Consider the following 20337-nt stretch of genomic DNA (forward strand, 5'->3'; position numbering starts at 1 on the left):
GTTCGAGTCGGTCCAGTCGGGCATTGGTCTCTTCCTGTCGGGCTGCGAGTCGGTCTATCTTTGCGTCTTGTGTATCCAGGCGTCCCTTTACGTACGCTTCTAACTTGTTCGTTCTTTTCCATATTCGGCTAATCCGGGCTGCATTTGTGACGTACCCCAGTTTGCACGGGTCTTTTGTGTGTGTTCGTTGTCGGGAGCGGTTCTCTTGGTCAGCCTCGCCGTCCTCGTAGTCCTCCTCCTCTTCTTCTTCTTCCTCTTCGTCTTCTATCCTTTCCTCGTTTGTGTCGGCTTGCGTCACTGGCATGGCGGTGAGTTGGACTGGTGCTTGCTGGTGGGGGGTTGTACCGATGGTTGGGGTCTGACTTGGTGCGAACGGCTGTAGTAGTTGTGGCGGGTTTGGCGCCGATAGCTGTAGTGTCTTGCCGGGTATCGTTTGCGGCACGGTCGGGTTGCATCGTCCCGTAACAAAGAGTTCTTCCAATTGTCTCATTAGCTTTGCAATCGTTTCTTGCTGTTCCTTGACCATCTTTTCGAGCGCTTGTACTCTACTGTCGCTGCGGCTAGACGAGCGCGGGCGCATCGGGCGCGCCGGCTGCTTGGCTCCGCCTACGGCAGCTGCTACTTTTGCCCATGCCGCGCCGGCGGCAGCGCCGCGCGCTGTCGTGTTTCGCGACTTGCTGGTCGACCTTTCGCGGCTGGCGCCCCCGCGATGACGAATGGCGTTGTTGTTTTCCCCGCTCCCGGCAATTCCGGGAACTCGTCCTTTCTTGAGAGCCGGATTTTTAGCGCTGGTGGCGGGCGAGCCTCTGCTGCGGCCGCCGCGTTCTTAGCTTCCCACTGTCGCTTCTTTATCTGAAAGGGGACTTTGAAGCGATTTTTGCAGTGCCTGTCCCCGGTGGGGTGGCGGCTGCCGCACAACTTGCAGTGTGGCTTGCATTCACCCTCGTGGTGTTGTCCCGGGTTGCTCTTCCCGCAGGCGTAGCACACTGTAATGTTGGGCGTGGGGCACACGTCCTTCCTATGCCCGACCAGTCCGCACGTCCTACACACTTCCCTGTGTTGCTTATACACGGTGCATTTGATCATGACTCCCGCGTACTTGACTTGTGTCGGTACTTTGTCGCCTTGAAATAACACGACCACCGCTTCCGACGACCCGATGCGGTGTGCTGCGATGATCTTCGAGTTGTAGCTGTTTGTAATGTGGCGATCGATGTCCTCTTGTGTGTCTTCGAGCGGGATGTTATGTATCACCCCCTTTACTGTATTGTCCGGTGCCGCGCCGTAGGCGTACACTTCGTATGCTTGAGTATCTATGATGAGGCGTCTAATGTCGGAGTAACGGTGAGCTCTCTCGTTGCTCGGGGTGCTCACCACAATTATATTTTGGGCGATGTTGGGGTACACCGTATCCTCCGCCGCTGATTGTGGATCCATGCCCGCCGCTCCCGTTATGGCTCGCATGAGAGTGGTAGGCTTAGCTTTCCCGATGACGAGTCCACCACGTGGTCGGATCACAACCTTGTATTCGTCCCTGTCCATGTCGCGTGGCATGCGCGCGGCTTTCTCCATGGTTGCATTTATCTTCCGGACAAACTGGGCCCGAGTGGGAGTAGAAGCGGGCCTACCTTGACTGGTGGGGCTTGCCGAGGATGAGAGTTGTCGCGGCTCTTCGGTGTTGGTGGGCGAGCGTCGGCCACGATGAACGTGGAGCCAACCGGCCTTTGTATTCGGGACGTCTGTATCTTCATCGGACCCGGGGACGGCAATCGTTGTTCTCCCGTCTTGAAAACTCAGCACAGGACCGGGTTCCAGGGCAGGAGTCGTGTCCATTTCGGTTTGTAGGGTCGTGGTTGTCGTCTCGGCCGCCATGGGACGAGCGACCGGGGCACGCCAGCCCGGAGTCGTGCTAGGCCTTGTTAGGCTTCGCGCCGGGACCACGTTGTGCTGTCTTCCGAGGCCCGAAATTGGTGAAAATGAGTCCACTCACCAAAATTTCGGTGTCCACGTGATCACTGCGTTAAATCGAAACTCCTCGTGCTAAGGACTTTCCAATAAGCGGATAATTATCGGCGCAATTGAGCATAATCGGCGGAGCCGTTGCGAGGTACGTCTGCTCGTCTCGGCGACCGCAGCGCCCCTCGTTCTGCAACACATTGAACACCGGCGCGAAGCTACTCCCCTTTGTTATGTGTTTCGATAGCGGTTCTGAGAACTGTAGATCGCGATAACGCAAGCCAAGACTGAAAGGGTGCCACTTATCACTTTTTTCTATGCCGCCAACCCGTTGTCAAACAAAACAACGTACACAGCAGGCACGTAACAAAAGGCAGGAGCTCTTGACCTGTCTTCACTGTCTTGCATGCGTAATTATGCGTACGGCAATTGAACTTCGCAGTTAGATATCTTGGAGTACAGATGCGCAAGAAGAATCCTGCTAAATAAAACTGCGTGGAAACACGTCTGCGTCCAACTTTTCAATACAAACATGCCTACTTACTGCAGCTCCTTTAGTTATTTAATTTTAGTTAATTAAGCCACCTACATCAATAATTACTATGTCTTGTGTGTCCCCCTGGGCGCATAACCTCACTGTAGCGGTGGTTTTCACGTACATCTGAGCGCCTAATTTTTAAAAAATCTGTCGACTTAACTTTGATCACCCTATATATATATATATATATATATATATATATATATATATATATATATATATATATATATATATATATAGGGTCTGGAAATGAGGGGCTCGTTAGGAAATGCAGAAAGAAATGCCGGCAGTCTACAACGCCAAAGAAGGCATAGGGGAATGGTTAGAGTATTTTTTACCGTTAGTGACGCTACATTGTTTATATATTATTAATATTAATTACGTGAGAAAGAAAGAAAGAAAAACACGCGCCCAGAGTGGGTTCGAAAGGCGTGGGTTCGGTCCCCACTCTGGGCGCATGTTTTTCTTTCTTTCTTTCTCAAGTAATTAATAATAAAAATAAAAAAACAATGTAACATCACTAACGGTAAAAGATACTCTAACCATTCCCCTATGCCTTCTTTGGCGTTGTAGACTGCCGGCATTTCTTTCTGTGTATATATATATATATATATATATATATATATATATATATATATGTATATATATATATATATATATATATAAATATATATATATATATATATATATATATATATATAGATATATATATATATTCTCCACTTCCTTATCCCCTTTGCTTTCCGATGTTGTCTTGACTGCCAATTCTTATGTCTGTCGTATATATATATATATATATATATATATATATATATATATATATATATATATCTGAAGAATAGGAAATGAGGGCCTCGTTGAAATAGGACAGAAATAATGGTTGACAGTCAAGGAAACCTCGGAAAGCAAAGGGTAGAATGTGCTAGGTCATTGAAACAGATAAAGAATTTGTAAAGACAGAAAGAAACTGGAGGAAAAAAAGAAATTACGCCCACCTCCCCTCGCGGGAATCCTGGTGTGATGCGACGCTGAGGGGGGTTCAAGCGCAAGCGGAGAGCAACCGTCGACCGAAAGGCCGCCGGAGAGCGGCACACCGGTTTATATGCGCAGCGTGCCCGAAGGAGAGGAGGCCGCGGAAGAGAGAGTACTGCACATGCGCCGGCACCAGTGTGTCTGCCGCGGCTATGATGCAACACAATCCAACACAATCCACTTTATTCCAATCCAATCCAAATCCAATCCAAGCCAAGTCAAGTCAATCCATTCGAATCCAATCTAACGCCCCTCGCGAGAGAGGGGCATCGGAGAGGAGAGGGGGTGAGCGGCGGAGAGCGCAGCTCGCGCGGCGAGGAGAATGGGGGAAGGGCGGACGGCAACAACGCCGACGACGCTGCATGGACAAGGCGAGTGAATGCGATGCAGTCGCATCTAAAATGCCCGCCGAGTGGGATCCGAACCCACGACCTCCAGAATACCGATCTGGTGGGATAACCACTACGCTACCGGCGGGGCGATTTTCCCCTCCACTTTCTGGGGTATTTATGTTTAGGTATTTTTGTTTCCTGTGCTTGGGGGTGGTAGCCAGCGCCACTCGGACAACTCGGGGTGAAGGGGACCTTTTTTTCAACCCCCGGGCCGTGACTCGAGAGTCTACGACATGTCAAGAGTGGTCGAACAGCGTTGAACCCTCATAAGCTTCCTATGGCACCAAGACTGCTAGAACAGAGGCCCTCGCTATGCATGTAGCGAATCAGAATAGGAAATGAGGGGCTCGTTGAAAATCAGACAGAAATAAGAGTTGGCAGTCAAGAAAACCTCGGAAAGCAACGGGGAGGATGTGGTAGGTCATTGAAAAAGATAAAGAATTTGGAAAGAAAGAAAGAAAGAAAGTGGAGAAAGAATGCCCGCCAGGTAGGATCCGATATATATATATATATATATATATATATATATATATATATATATATATATATATATATATATATATATACAGGAAGAAATGCTGGCAGTCTACAACGCCAAAGGAGGCATGGGGGAATGGTTAGACTATTTTTTGACCGTTCGGGCGTGAAGACATATATACATATATATAGATATATATATATATATATCTTAATAATTTACGTAGAAAGAAAGAAAAACGCGCGGCCAGAGTGGGTACCGAACCCACGCCTTTCGGTCCCCAATCTGGGCGCATGTTTTCTTTCTTTCTTTCTTTCTTTCTTTCTACGTAAATATATAGTATATATGTGTATATTATATATATATATATATACATATAACTGCACTAACGGTCAAAAAATAGTCTAACCATTGCTCTATGCCTCCTTTGACGTTGTAGACTGCCAGTATTTCTTTCTGTATTTCCTAACGAGCCCCTAATTTCCTAAAGAGACGAAAGGAAGTCTCTTTGCTGAAACGTTGGCAACAATCGTGCTTTTACCTTGTTCAAGTTTTCTTTTCTTTTCTTATATATATATATATATATATATATATATATATATATATATATATATATATATATATATATATATATATATATATACAGTCTAGTCCACTTATAACAATATCCAAGTGCCAAGAAAATGCCATCGTTATAACCGATAATCGTTATAAGCGGGTCGAGAAAAAAAAAGCCACAAGAGAGATGAAAACATTTCATTAGCATGCAAGTGAGGTAGTGCAACTACTCGTTTGCAGAAAAGCCATAGTCAGTCAGCTTTGGCTGCTTCACGCGAAGCTGGCGCACATCTTTTTCGAGAGCATCTAATTGCTCCACATAGCTGAGCGGGAGGTCCTTCGCGAAAATGAAGTCCCGTAGGGACTGTATCATTCGTTGGGCCTCGTGCGATGACGGTACCTGGGCAGGCTGCTCAGCCGCGTCGTCGTCGCTCTCACCGCTGTCCGCTGCACCACGCACACTCGCAACGATCGCCTCGTCACTGAGGCACTCGGACGTTTCCACACCATCGTCGGCATGGAGAAAATCGTCGAGACCCGGCGCGTCTTCGTGAAGCGCCGACCATAACTGTGGCACCCCTTCATCGTCGGGTGCTTTTGTGGCCTCCCCTGGGATCGCTTCCTCCTCGCCTGCTTCCTCCTCGTGACGCATTTTCGCATTTTCGGCGCGCGCGGTAAGGGGATTCAATCGCTATATCCGATATCGCGGCTCGGGAGCATCGTAATAAGCGGGTTATTTTACCATAGAAAGCATACAAAATTGGACGGTGCAATCGTTGTCCATCGTTATATCCGATATATTGTTATATGCGGTATCATTATAAGTGGATTCGACTGTAAATATATATATATATATATATATATATATATATATATTTATATATATATATATATACAGGAACAAAGTTTTCCTGGACGCCGGTAGAATATACACAAAAATGGTTTCGACCACGGTAAAAAAAAGAGAACAGATTTAATAACGTTTCGGCCGAGGGACCGGCCTTCGTCAGATGGTATCTGACGAAGGCCGGTCCCTCGGTAGAAACGTTATTAAATCTGTTCTCTTTTTTTACCGTGGTCGAAACTATATATATGTATATATATGTACATATATATAAGGGTTGACGATCAAGAAAACCTCGGAAAGTAAAGGGGAGGTTGTGGTGGGTCATAGAAACAGATGAAGAATTTTTGGAGTCAGAAAGAAAGTGGTGGAAAAATTCCCGCCGGGTGGGATCCGAACCCACGACCTCCAGAATACTGGTCTGGTACCGCACCAGACCGGTATTCTGGAGGCCGTGGGTTCGGATCCCACCCGGGTATTGTGGAGGTCGTGGGTTCTGATCCCACCCGGCGGGAATTTTTCCACCACTTTCTTTCTGACTCCAAAAATTCTTCATCTGTTTCTATGACCCACCACAACCTCTCCTTTACTTTCTGGGGTTTTCTTGACTGCGAACCCTTAATTTCTGCCTTATTTCACTAGGCCCCTCAATTGCCATTTTCTGATATATATATATATATATATATATATATATATATATATATATATATATATATATATATATATATATATATATACATATATATATATATATATATATATATATATATATATATATATATATATATATATATAGCGAATCATAATTGGAAATGAAGGGCTCGTTGATAAGACAGAATAAGGGTTGGCAGTGAAGGAAACCCCCGAAAGCAAAGGGGAGGACATGGTAGGTCATAGAAACGGATGAAGAATTTGGAAAGAAAGAAAGTGGAGAAAAAATGCCCGCCGCGTGGGATCCGAACCCACGATCTCAAGAATACCGGTCTGGTGCGATAACCACTACGCTACCAGCGAAGCTATTTTTCCCCTCCACTTTCTGTGGTATTTAGGTCAAGGTAATTTTTTCCTGTGCTTGGGGGTGGTGGCCAGCGCCACTCCGACTTGTCGGGGTAAAGGGGACCTTCTTTTTAACCCCCGGGCCGTGACTCGAATGTCTACTACATGTCGAGAGCGGTCGACCAGCGTTGAACCCTCTTAAGCTCCCTACGGCACCAAGACTGCCAGAACAGAGGCCCTCGCTATGCATGTAGCGAATTATAATTGGAAATGAAGGGCTCGTTGATAATAAGACAGAATAAGGGTTGGCAGTCAAGAAAACCTCCGAAAGCAAAGGGGAGGACATGGTAGGCCATAGAATCGGATGAAGAATTTGTAAAGACAGTGGAGAAAAAAAAGTGGAGAAAAAATCCCTTATTCTGTCTTATATATATATATATATATATATATATATATATATATATATATATATATATATATATATATATATATATATATATATATATATATATATATATATACATATATATATATATATACCGATCTGGTGCGATTCTAGGTGTTCTGGACTTTCGGTATTCTGGAGGTCGTGGGTTCGGATCCAACCTGGCGGGCATTTTTGCTCCACTTTCTTATTTTCCGAATTCGTTATCTTGAGCTACTACATCCTCCCCTTTGCTTTCCGAGGTCTTCTTGACTGCCAATTCTTATTTCTGTCTTATTTTCAACGAGCCCCTCATTTCCTATTCTGATTCTCTACATATATGTATATATATATATATATATATATATATATATATATATATATATATATATATATATATATATATATATATCAGGGTGTAGAACCGGAACTGAACCCCCCAAAAAACAGTTGCCGGTTCATGCCGAAACGGTTCGACCCTCCGTTGTTGATATTGCATAGTAAATGCAATTGAAACTTTTTTTTCTTTCACGTACGATAACTCGTACCCGCTCACTCACTTTCCCCTCCAGACAATTGATCACTATCAAGCTCTTTGTAACAACAGGGGAAATGAATGCGCACCAATGTAGCAATGGTCTGTTGCTGCTGGAAGCGCCAGTGTAGTGCAAGCTGACCAAACGAAATGTCATTCTCGGCAGCTTGTAGGGGATATAAAACGACTTTGCCCTTCCCTAGCTGCGACTTTATTGGAGCAATCAGACTGCAGGAGTGCTCCACTGCACAACAGCAAAAGCCCACACCCGATGTGTGCAAACTTATTGCATTTCGTAATTTGTTTAAAAGGCCCGACACCTGCAAATTGTTAATACTTGACAAGTGTGACCGCAGGAGCTGCTCAGTGGCTAAGCCGTTTGCTGCTGATGCAGTTTTGTCTCTTCCAGATCTGCTTTTTTTTCGAAGGTGCACTTATACTGACTGCCCAACTCGATACATTACTTCTACTGCTACTCGTTCCGGAGGGGAGTACTTCTGTTGACGAGTTAAAGAGCGTGTACCCAAAAAAGTCGCATCTCATGCTCCACGCGGCAAATTTCCCTTTCATTTTGTAACAGCGTATTCTGTTATAAGATTCCGCAATGTAGCACAAGGAACGATGGGCGGGGGTCAGACGGTACGATGACATACTGATTGTAGTGCACACATCTGTTATAGCTATCGGAAAAGGAATTGCAGTGGTCAGAGCAATAATCCAGTGACTGAGCGTTAACTAAAGCTTACTTTTAACAAAAGTGTGACTAACACATTCCATGAGGTGACAGCTAACAAATTATTCAGGTTGGCCAAATATTCTAATTCATTGGTAGCATTTATGTGCTTGTTGTAGAATTTTTCTGTTTTGTTACAAATATGAAAAATGTGCGCCATTGGTATTAAGCGGTGGTATTTGAACACGCCAGTATGCAGGCAAAAAAGTAAAGGGCAGAAAATATATCCCACCGTCATATATATCTCTCGGCGGTGGCTTTATGAATAGTCGCTAGGACAACATAAAGTCTGCGTGAGAAAGTAGGTGGTAAGTCGTCGCCAGTTCATCTGTTTTTCTAATATCACGTAATTGTTTGAAGTTTGCTTTGCAATTACGCCACTGCCTTTGGGGAACAGCAGCATTTTAAATTGTTGTTTGTATTTTGATTCGACTTTCGATTTAAACTACTAATTTTTTTTTCTAATTACAGTGATAATTCAACTTATCTAACCGGTTTGCTACCTGTTCAAGATCCCGAACCGGAACTTAACCGGAACGAAATGAGTGCTCCTGGAACAGAACCGTAACCGAACCGTTATTGTTTTCAGATTGTCAGATCGACATATGTATATATATATATATATATATATATATATATCTATATATATATATATATATATATATATATATATATATATATATATATATATATATATATATATATATATATATATATATATATATATATATATATATATATATATATATATATATATATATATATATATCAGATGCAGTCTTTATTGCCAGCAGTGCTGTTTGGCTGCTTGAAGGTGCTTTATAGTGCCTAATGCGGTGATTGTCATTTTTTTATGATACAGGAATAAAGCAATCAACGTCGAGAAAAATCCACGGTGATAGGAAGCGACCTATATTTGTATATACATTTTGAATGCAGATGATTGGCAACGTTTACCGAAAGAGTCAGAATCCCTTGCGGGGGATGTGCGCCACCTTATCATCATCCGTAGGAGAAGCCGATTGGGAAGCCACACCGTCATCGCCTAGAGCGACGGGGTTCCCTCGCAATGCATTTTTGCCCCAGCGTCGAATGTGCTCGGACTGTGCTCGAACTGTGCTCGAACTGTGCCCTCCTCATCTTTCGCCTGCATAGCAACCTTTGCCAATAAACCTCGGAAAGCAAAGGGGAGGTAATGGTAGGGCATTGAAAAAGATGAAGAATTTGGGAAGACAGAAAGTGGAGAAAAAATGCCCGCCAGGTGGAATCCGAACCCACGACCTCCAGAATACCGGTTTGGTGCGATAACCACTACACTACCGGCGGGGCTATTTGTACCCCCACTTTCTGGGGTATTTCTGTCAATGTAATTTTTTCCAGTGCTTGGGGTTAGGTTTTCTTGACCCTTATTTCTATCTTTATATATATATATATATGTATGTGTGTGTGTGTGTGTGTGTGTGTGTGTGTATATAGGTCGGGTTTCAATGTGCGGGTTCAGCACATAGAGCGTTGTGAGGTAGGCGGTAGCGCGTTGTCCTTCCGTTATACTATTTAATTCCCAATAGTTTCGGAAGTCGAACTTCCTTCGTCAGGGCCTCTGTTATAATGAATACAAAACTTCTATACAAAACTTCTATTGCGTACGAGGGACTCCTTTTCTCCTCACCCTCGTCAAGATAGGAGAACCCTCGGGGAAAGTGAAGCAGAGGGAGAAGTTGCAACAACATTTGGTAAATTTACCACATTGGCAAGGGAAAGTGGAGGGTGAGAAGGGATAAAAAAAATAGAGGCCGTGGCCATTTGGAAGTAGCCCCAATCGTTACGGTGAGGAACCGGAAGCATAAAGCACAACCAATGCATGCCCACAGATTCGACCGCGCGTTGAGCTGGGAGAGGAATAGCCACAAATTGTAAGCCCAAGCGGAAAAGCGCTGACGGTAATGGTAAAAGGAACGAAGAGAAGAACGAAAAGAGCATTTAATGAGGTACGCTTTGAGAAAGTTGTAAGATATGGAGACAAATGCCACACCGCCCGCAGTGGGGCTCGGAAAGCTCGGAACGAAGGAAGTTCCACTTCAGAAACTGTTGGGAATAAATAATGTAACAGAATGACAACACGCTATCGTCTCCCTCACTATACATACATACATGCACATACATACATGTATACATACGTACGTACATACATACATGCATGCATACATACATGCATGGATACATACATACATACATGCATGCATACATACATGCATGCATGCATACATACATACATACATACATACATACATACATACATACATACATACATACATACATACATACATACATACATACATACATACATACATACATACATACATACATACATACATGCATGCATGCATGCATACATACAAGCTTACATACAAGCATGCGACTGGTGCAATACGTGGCAAATGTCTCTGAACTTAAACAAATGCCAAAAAAATTTCTTTCAGCCGAAAACACGTTAACTCTAATTTTTCGTACTTCCTAAACAGCCATTTAATTACTGACGCTTTAAATTATAAATACCTAGGCGTGCTCTTAACGGCTAACCTTTCGTGGTCCATCCACATTAACGCCATATGCGCTAAAGCTTCGCGATCACTGGGATACTTACGTCGAAGTCTGCATGCTGCGCCCTCTAATATTTGTCAACTAGCCTATAAAACTTATGTACTACCACAGTTAGAGTTCACTTCTTCCGTTTGGTCCCCCTGCCAAAATCACTTATTTGAAAAAATAGAAGCAGTGCAGAATCGGGCTGCACGGTTTATAACCAAGTCATATCACTTCGGCTCTAGTATAACAAAAAATAAAACACGATCGTTCACTAGAAACACTGCATCTGCGCCGGCAAATCGCTCTCCTGTGCATTTTTCACAAATACATTCATAGCACCAGCTATTCCCCTTTGCGCATTAAACCCCTGTTTCCACATCACACAGATTATTTAACCAACGTAGCTTCGCACGCATGTACGGCACCACCAACGCATTTAATTCATCCGCTCTTCCACGAGCTATCCGCTTGTGGAATGATCTTCCTGATACCGTCGCGTCGCTGACTAACCCGGAAACATTCCGTCATCACTTGCAGATCCATTTTTCAGATTGAACAGGAATGATTCCGTTCGCATCGGTTTTTCCTTAGTTTCGCATTGTGTTTTACTTGATGATGTTCTTATTTTTTGTATAATTTTCTTGCCGTTGTTACGATGATGTGATGAAGTTCTTTTTTATTTGAGAGCTTACTTGACTTGTTGATATCTGTATATGACATGACTAATTATTGTATAACTCTTGTTCGTTATTTTGGTGTGATTTCCTCCACAAATTAAGCCCCTCTTACTCAATGCCCTGCAGGGCCTGTAAGATACCTTGAATAAATACATATGACAGTCAGCCAGCCGCTTAACGCAGCTATTACAGCGCAGTCGAGGATGTAACCAAGCCGGCCGTAAGCTTTTACTGTCCATAAGGTATTTTCTACGCCTTCTCTCGTGTAGTTGCTCTGCACGAGCGATTGCTAGCTCGGCTTTGTTCGGCACACATTTCGACAAGATAGTATTGCGTTCCAAAAGAATGCGAGGAAGAGAGAAATCTTGGCGTTTGTCATTCGTTTCTAGGCCAGTTAATCCCTGTTCATTGTCGTACAATAGTCAAAACAGCTATGAAACCTTATATTTCCGTAAAAACAATGTCATTCAGGCTTTAGTTTAGTGCTGCTTTAGATTGTGACCGAAGGACTCCTTGCCTTCTTCGAGTCCACTGCTGCTCGAGCGTCAATGTCTTTAGGGTCTCCTAGAAAGGCCAAGTGTGTACGTTTACACATCCCCCTTCACCTGCTTGCCCCCCTTCTGTCTTCATCGCTCCAGCTCCCTGCCTAGTGTTAGATATCCGGTATGGCTTAAACCTCCCTTTTTTCCCTTTCGTATAACATTATTCTTCTCCTAAAATACTAGAGATATTATTGTGGTAACGCTGGGCCCACCTCTTTACGCTCTGTCCTTGCCTTTCCCCTTGTTTTTCTCTTTTCTTTTTTCCCACTGTTCCCCTTGTTCGCGTGCAGAAAAGGAAACTAGGCCATAGCCCTGTCAACATTCCGGCCTTTCTTTTACCTTTATTCCTTCGTTCCTTTTATCATTCGCATTTGTGGCAGGTATTGCTTCAAGTGAAGGATAACCATTGAATCGCCAATTATACACGAATCTTTAGAAGAGATAGAAAAGAAATATCTGTGTGTTTTGCTAAACAAGGTTTCCGTCACCTTTGCACTAATTGGTTGTGGGTCAGCAAAGCTTCAATAAAAAGTGGCGGTGTTTTTATAAACCGGCTTCCGGCTTCCACCATTTAATTAACAATTTCTCTTTCAGTGAACTTCGCTGTGAGAAACACAGGCATTTCGGCGCGCTCACATTAATGTACGCACGTTGAAAAATTTATGTAAAAAGAAATAGTCCAGAAAACTTGTTGAAGCTTTGCCTTAAAAGCATTTTATGGTGTAACGTTGAAGCATAAAAGTTGTAACAGTATTTTCTTATTCCTTTTTCAGACTCCATATTATCCCGAAACAGAGACAACACCGATTCCGCCATACCATCCTGGACCACCACACCATCCTGGACCGCCATACCAACCGGGACCGCCATACCAGCCGGGAATCACCTATTCTGTCGAGGTGAGTCTAATATTCACCCGTAAGCTCTTTCATGGTGCAAGAAAATCCCTTTCTACCGCAGTAATGTAGAGGGGGCTGCAACGCAGGCCATTAAATTTCCCTCGTGATGCCATCGTATTTGATGCAAAATTTCTGCTTTCCTGAAATATGCGGTCTTTGCCTAGGATGCAAAGTCACACACACTGTGATAGATACAGGCACGCACGCATGCACGCACGCACACACGCTAAGGTCGCATGCACGCACGCACATGCACGCAGGCAAAAAGCAAACACACGCAAGCACCGACCCACGCGTGCGCAGACACGCACGCACGCACGCACACACGCACGCACGCACGCACACACACACACACACACACGCACGCACACACACACACACACACACACACACACACACACACACACACACACACACACACACACACACACACACACACACACACACACACACACACACACACACACACACACACACACACACACACACACACACACACACACACACACACACACACACACACACACACACACACACACACACACACACACACACACACACACACACACACACACACACACACACACACACACACACACACACACACACACACACACACACACACACACACACACACACACACACACACACACACACACACACACACACACACACACACACACACACACACACACACACACACACACACACACACACACACACACACACACACACACACACACACACACACACACACACACACACACACACACACACACACACACACACACACACACACACACACACACACACACACACACACACACACACACACACACACACACACACACACACACACACACACACACACACACACACACACACAGACACACACACCCCTCGGAGCCTTTTTTATGCGACAGCATAGTTGGCTCATTGAGGGATAAAGACAGCGTCGACGGTAAGATAGTTCCTATTGGCTGTGACGCGTCAGGGGGTTTCAAACAAGCACTCTGGCCTCAGAAATAAAAATAAGACACAAAAAAGCAGCGAGAAACGGCGTCGTTGTCCCTAACGGGCCATCCGGGCTCCTACGGGCGCAACGGGAGTGGTAGGGGCGGGTAACTCAAAGAAATTGCTACAGGTGAGCTTCACCACAATGCCCCACAATGGCCTATAAGCGTGTTCAAGTGTACGAATTGGACAAATTAGGAGGCGCGGCGTGCGATTAGAGTAAAAGACGGAATCTTCGCTGGGACAACAGCGCACATCCACGCCTTGCGCTGTTGTCACCGCGCAGATACTTTTTTTTACTCTAATGGCATGCTGACCCACATCGTTCCCGAACTTTGCGCATTTTGTCACGCTGATTGGTCGTTCTGGGGCGTTGTGGTCTCGCCCAGCAACGTTGATTTCTTAGGGTGATATGCACCGACCGTACGTTAAGCCGAACGGAATCGGCCATTTAGAAAATTTTTATTTGGGATATCATGCTTGTTTTGTTTCGGGAATTTGATGGTGGAAACAGATGAAAATAAGAGTGTGCTGCGTGAAACACATTCAGTAAACATTCTGTGCAATGCGAATTAACGCTAGAATTGAAACAAAAAACAAATCGGGAATGGTACAGCTCATGCTGGGATTGCTGGCATAAAATGACCCAATAACACATCAAATGCGACAAGTTCAAGCGAACGCCATTTGTTACAAGACTCCAGCCAGGACAATGAGAATAGCGGCACGTTAAGTTTCCTAGCGTTATTTTTTTACTACAAAAGTGTTTTGTTCTGGGATACACGAAGATTTGGCCGACGTCATATCCGTCACAGAAATGATGCCCGCATAACAAAGCAAACTGCCTGTAAAGGGTACACTCCTGCACACAGGGTCTTCTTGCGGGGAAGCAACCTTAAGTACTAAAGATTATGTTATGCTTGTTCGTTTTCGGGTTTTATATTTTAACACGAAAGTGTTTTATGCCGGAATACACCAAGATTTCACTGACGTCATATTTGTCATGGAAATGCCGCCAGTACATTTTTGCCGAAGCGACCCGCCAGCAGGACGTCGCTTGCAAAGCACACTCACAAGACAGCCGCCGACAGACAAATCATGCTCAGCTACCGATTCCTATGACAGAGGAATCAACCAGTTTTTTTGTTCCAGTAGTTACCCTGGTTGTGTAATTTATGCCATACGCATTGTTATAATCGCTTTTACGTATCCAGGGGCCTCCGGGACCACAAGGATATCCCGGCTCTCCCGGATTTCCTGGCCACAAAGGGGACAAGGTAAGAAAGACGCTCTGGTCAGGCATAGCTCCTGGGCCGACCCGGAGGTTCAAGCCGATTTGGTGGATATCTTTTAAAGAAAAGTGCATGACATATTTGAAGGTAATAATGCTGAACCGGGCTTCTTCAGTGGTCATTCTTGTCCGTCGGTTCTGCCACGGACGCATTTATCAACAGACGCGCGATAGGGCTGATGGGTAGTGTGATTGCGGCGGCTGGTCCACGTTTTTTCAGGGAGACCCCGGAAGGGATGGACTCGCTGGGACTGCCGGGCAGCCTGGTGCTCCTGGACACATCTTCATGATACCGGTAGGGGGCCAGAGCATCGAACCAAATCTGCGACGTGTCTGGGGGTCATTATTGACAATGGCACCGAAGAAAAGAAGCGTGGCCTAGAGTCGGAACACGAGTTTTCACAGCGTTATCTGTTGGTGTGAGACCCAAGCAAAACCACCCTGTCCGCGCTCAAAACCCAGTAGTGACTGAGGAGCATTGCCATGGCAATGGCGCGTGCTAACTCTTTCCACTGCGACTTGTCTAGACTCCGGTGTTACGTGCTAGGAGGTGCCGGAGGCTTAACATCATACGCTGCGATGGATTTAAATACGGCAGCAAAATGATTACTTGCGCTTACGTGAAACTGCGCATTGTTCCCCCTTAGCGGCTTCGAGCACAGAGCCAGCTTTTGTTTAGTCTAGGTCTACTTTTTGCTGCGTACGTATATTTTGTGATAGGGCATTGATAGCTTTATCTCAGCCTTACTTTGTGTGATGAGAAGAAAACAACGTGGTAAGGCCAGATAGAGACGTCGCAGAATACCTTTAAAGATACTTGATGCTCACTCAATCGTTTCACAAACGTCCTGCAGATAACGAAAGAACATTCTGTGAGCCCACAAAGCGCTAAATGTAATCAACGGCAGGTAGGGAAAAATTGCGTTCGGCTTGTTTTGAAGATACCGCTGACGCAGGTTGAACCCTTCCAGGGTCTTTTTAACATGCTTCCAAAATGTTTGAAACGCGATTGACATTGTAGATAACTTATGCAAACTTTTGGTGCAGCTCACTTGTAGATGCGAAGCCATTACGAAGCAGGTTCTTTAATTGGGCTCTGAGAAGATATCATTTAACGTTTTCTTTTTTTCCTTCGAGACTGGAAACACCGAGGACTCTGTAGTTATTGCCAGCATAGAACGGACCTCTTTTATTTGTTCGATGCCGCAGATGCTTCATTCACTACTGGATTTTCTTCTGTTTCGATTTTTAAAAGCGACTATCGAATCCTTTACGCTGCAATGGAAACAGAGCCGGCCATACGCACCAATAAGTGTCGGGCTTTGAAGAAGACGGGAAAGAGGCAAGAATTTTTTCAGCGAGTTTTTAAGTTTAGGATGTCCGTAGAGCAGATCGGCTTCTTTATGGCGACGTAATGTATGCAGAGGGCACGCTTATTGATCATATTCTAAAAGCATTTAGGATTTCAAAAAAAGTTTAAAAAAGTCTTTTAGGGCCTTGCATGATAGATGCTACCCGTCGTGGACACCTAAGCCGTGCATTGACTTGTCAACATTGTCAAAATACCTGGATCCCTGGTAGCCCTCACAAAACGCCTCTCTAAATCAACCCCTTATAGCAGCACAGAACTCATCCACGCTGGAAGTGAGATGCTTTCCGGTGCAGTCAGTGCCGATTAGGACGTCACGGGTGTTTTCAATGATTCTACGCCATATTTTTGCCGGTATCGGACAGTTTTCCGGCCCCGTTAGTACGGCTACGGTTTTAGCTGGATCCGAAAATTGAGCCTTACAGAACTTAGGAATGCTAATCGCGTATAGTACATTCGTTAGCTGCTTTCGGCCTGAACGCTCCAGTTTTGTTTCAGTACCCAACAGCCGGGAACACCAAGGGCCCTGACAACACCGAGGCTATGCGACAAATGCTGAGCCAACACATGGTTAGTCTGTTGGCGCTGACGCCGTTGCTGGGGTTCTGTTTCGAGGACATGTGTTGATGCCTTCGCCGTACGTGGCCGCTTGTGTTGCAGCTTGCCATGCGTGGGACCCCAGGACCAATGGGATTGACAGGACTTCACGGACCTGTGGTACGTATGCATTTCGTCCCATCCGTTGTGAGTGTAGTCACTCCGGACCAGCGAGGGGAGTCCAGGACTCCCTGGCTGTATCCGGCCTTCCGTGCCCTATTCACCAGCCGAAGCTGGGAACAGGGATCGGAGCTGGTCAGCGTCGTCGCCCACTGTGAACGGTTAGGGTTGGGATTGGGAGGGAGGTCTGGGGTGATCGGGCATGCTTACACTATGGGGTAGAGCGTACCTGATGTGGGGCACAAGATGCACTGAGGGGAGTAAAAAAATGAACTAAAAGCGCTGTTTCCCGAAAGGGGCCACATAAAATCACTAGAGCCTTCTGGATGACGATTTTCGTATCAATTATTCAATAATAATAATAATAATCAATCAATCAATCAATCAATCAATCAATCAATCAATCATGTTTATTTACGTGCCCAGGAACAGCCAGAGGCCTGAGTGCTGGCGCACGGGTAGTTACATGAAAACAAAATACAAGAAACAAACAAGCGACAAGACACACACAAATTGAAGTAGTGAAAATGACAGAAATAAAGCACAGGCGGAGCCTGGGTACAGGTAAAAAATAAAAAAAGAAGATGCCTATGTTGCTCTGCCCGTCGTAAAGGCCACACGACAGGCAGAGCAACAAAGTTTGACAGTAATACAACAAAAACAACGGCAAGAGTGTAGAGACAAATGAAAAGACGAACAAATGACAGTAAACAGTTTCAAAAATAGGCAACTATCAGTTGGATAGACACAACTGCAGAGAAATCAAATTCCAGAAAAAAAAGAACGACAGACATATCATAGGTGTTTAACATACTGTATTCAACAGCGCTGTACGGTAAATTGTAAAGGATTTCTGAAAGATGTCAAGGCGTTCAAAGAAGCGGTTGTAACAATTCTGTATTGTGACCATGAACAATTTTGTGAAGAAATGTAAGGTCTGCACGCATACGTCTGCAGTTCAAGGAAGGGATGGAAGGGACTATGGATAAGTCAGAATCAGGATGAAAACTGGGATTGTGATGACGGTGCTTAAATATGGAAAAAAACTTTTTCTGCACACGTTCTATTAATTCACTATTAGATTTGGAGATGCCGTTCCAGGCAACAGAAGCATATTCTAACTGTGGTATACATATTGCATTGTATAGCATTAGAAATGGATCTGGAGAAGAGAATGCCTTTGTAATCCGACACACATTTCCAAGGCTTCGGAGTGCTCGCCGGGTGATGAGCCTAATATGAGGAGAAAAAGAGAGGGTACTGTCAAAAAGCACCCCTAGATCCCTAATCTCCTCAACCCTTTGCAGAGGAGCTCCCTCAATACTGCAGGAAAACAGCAGACGGTGGGTTTTCCAGCTGTAGGTGACAACCTTTGTTTTAGTGGGGTTTAAAATTAGGCAGTTTTTCCTGCACCAGACCGATAATTCCGACACATCACTCTGCAAGGCACAGCAGTCCTGAACACCGCTAATGTGCCTAAATAGTTTGACATTATCAGCATAGAGAAGAAAAGAAGAGTTTGTTAACACTGTTGAAACATCATTGATAAAGACAGAAAACAATAATGGACCCAGCACGGAACCCTGGGGTACACCACTTGTTGCAGGGTAAACACTAGACTTTTTGTAGTTAACATCCACATAAAAGGACCGGTCAAGGAGATAGTTGGACAACAAGGCAACAAGGCTTGCGTCTACACCGGACTTAGCAAGCTTGTTAATTAATAATTGATGGTTCACCACATCAAACGCCTTACTCAGGTCAAAATAAATAACGTCCAACTGGCCGTTTTCACAAACTGCAGCCGAAGCCTGTGTCATAAAGCTTGCAAGATTTGTGACCGTCGATCGACCCGAGAAAAATCCGTGCTGATTTGGTATCACAACGTTCTTGACGCAGGCAGCAAGAACTTTGTGCAGAGCTGACTCAAAGAGTTTTGAGGCGACACAAAGGAGTGAGATCGGGCGATAGTTAGAAACGGCTGACTTATCACCAGACTTAAATATTAGAAAAATTCGAGCGATCGTCCATGCACGAGGAAATTTACCTAAAAGTAAGCAGTTATTATAAATGGAAGTTAAGACAGGCACAAAAATGTTCCCGTAAGCCTTCATGAGGGCTGCTGGAATTCCATCTGCACCACAGGAAAATGATGGTTTCATCCGTTGAAGGCTATCATTGACAATTTTTTCATGGAACCGAAGTGTGTTAAAATTAGAGTTATTAAAAGATAGGCGTTCGTCGTTGCCATCTGGCAGTTGAAAGACAGAATGAAAGTACTGAGCCAAACTGGTGGCAACATCCTCAACCTCTTCACCATCGGAATTAAGGAGGCTAACGTGTTCTTTAGACGCCTTAGAACGGCCGCGTACATACCTCCAGAATTCAGCCGGTTTCTGAGACGCAGCAGCCTCTAGATTCTATATAGAGCTGGTGGTCACGCAGGTAGAGCATTTTACAAAGTGAGCGATACCGACTAAACTCCGCTTTCCACTTGTCAAGCCCAGAACGCTTGGCCTTTTTGTGGGCGCTATCCTTAAGTTTAAGCGAACTTCGAAGTTCTTTAGAAAACCAGTGGGGAAATTTGGAAGGAACAGGCTTATAACATGGGATATACTTTTCCATGCCACTTCTGATTATTTCGGTAAAACGTCGAACCTGTTCGTCAACATAATTGACATCCAAAACACTAGACCATTCAGCAGATGAATAAAAGTGATACAGCCCAGCATAATCTCCACGCTTGAAAGCATATC

The 20337-nt window shown here is 44.7% G+C and overlaps 1 protein-coding gene across 1 annotated transcript in view; it reads left to right on the forward strand.

Moving 5' to 3' along the window:
* LOC144161013 (uncharacterized) overlaps positions 1–20337 on the forward strand; it is a 270785-nt gene that overhangs the window by 25701 nt on the left and 224747 nt on the right. Inside the window, exons 6-10 of the mRNA XM_077692158.1 lie at positions 13065–13190; positions 15419–15481; positions 15716–15790; positions 17363–17434; positions 17525–17581. Of these exons, the coding sequence (XP_077548284.1) occupies positions 13065–13190; positions 15419–15481; positions 15716–15790; positions 17363–17434; positions 17525–17581 (393 nt within the window). The remainder of the gene's footprint in view (positions 1–13064; positions 13191–15418; positions 15482–15715; positions 15791–17362; positions 17435–17524; positions 17582–20337) is intronic.

The sequence above is a fragment of the Haemaphysalis longicornis genome, unplaced genomic scaffold (assembly GCF_048455015.1).
Source record: "Haemaphysalis longicornis isolate Haplotype H1 unplaced genomic scaffold, Haemaphysalis longicornis Haplotype H1 scaffold_1, whole genome shotgun sequence".
Lineage (NCBI taxonomy): Eukaryota > Metazoa > Arthropoda > Arachnida > Ixodida > Ixodidae > Haemaphysalis > Haemaphysalis longicornis.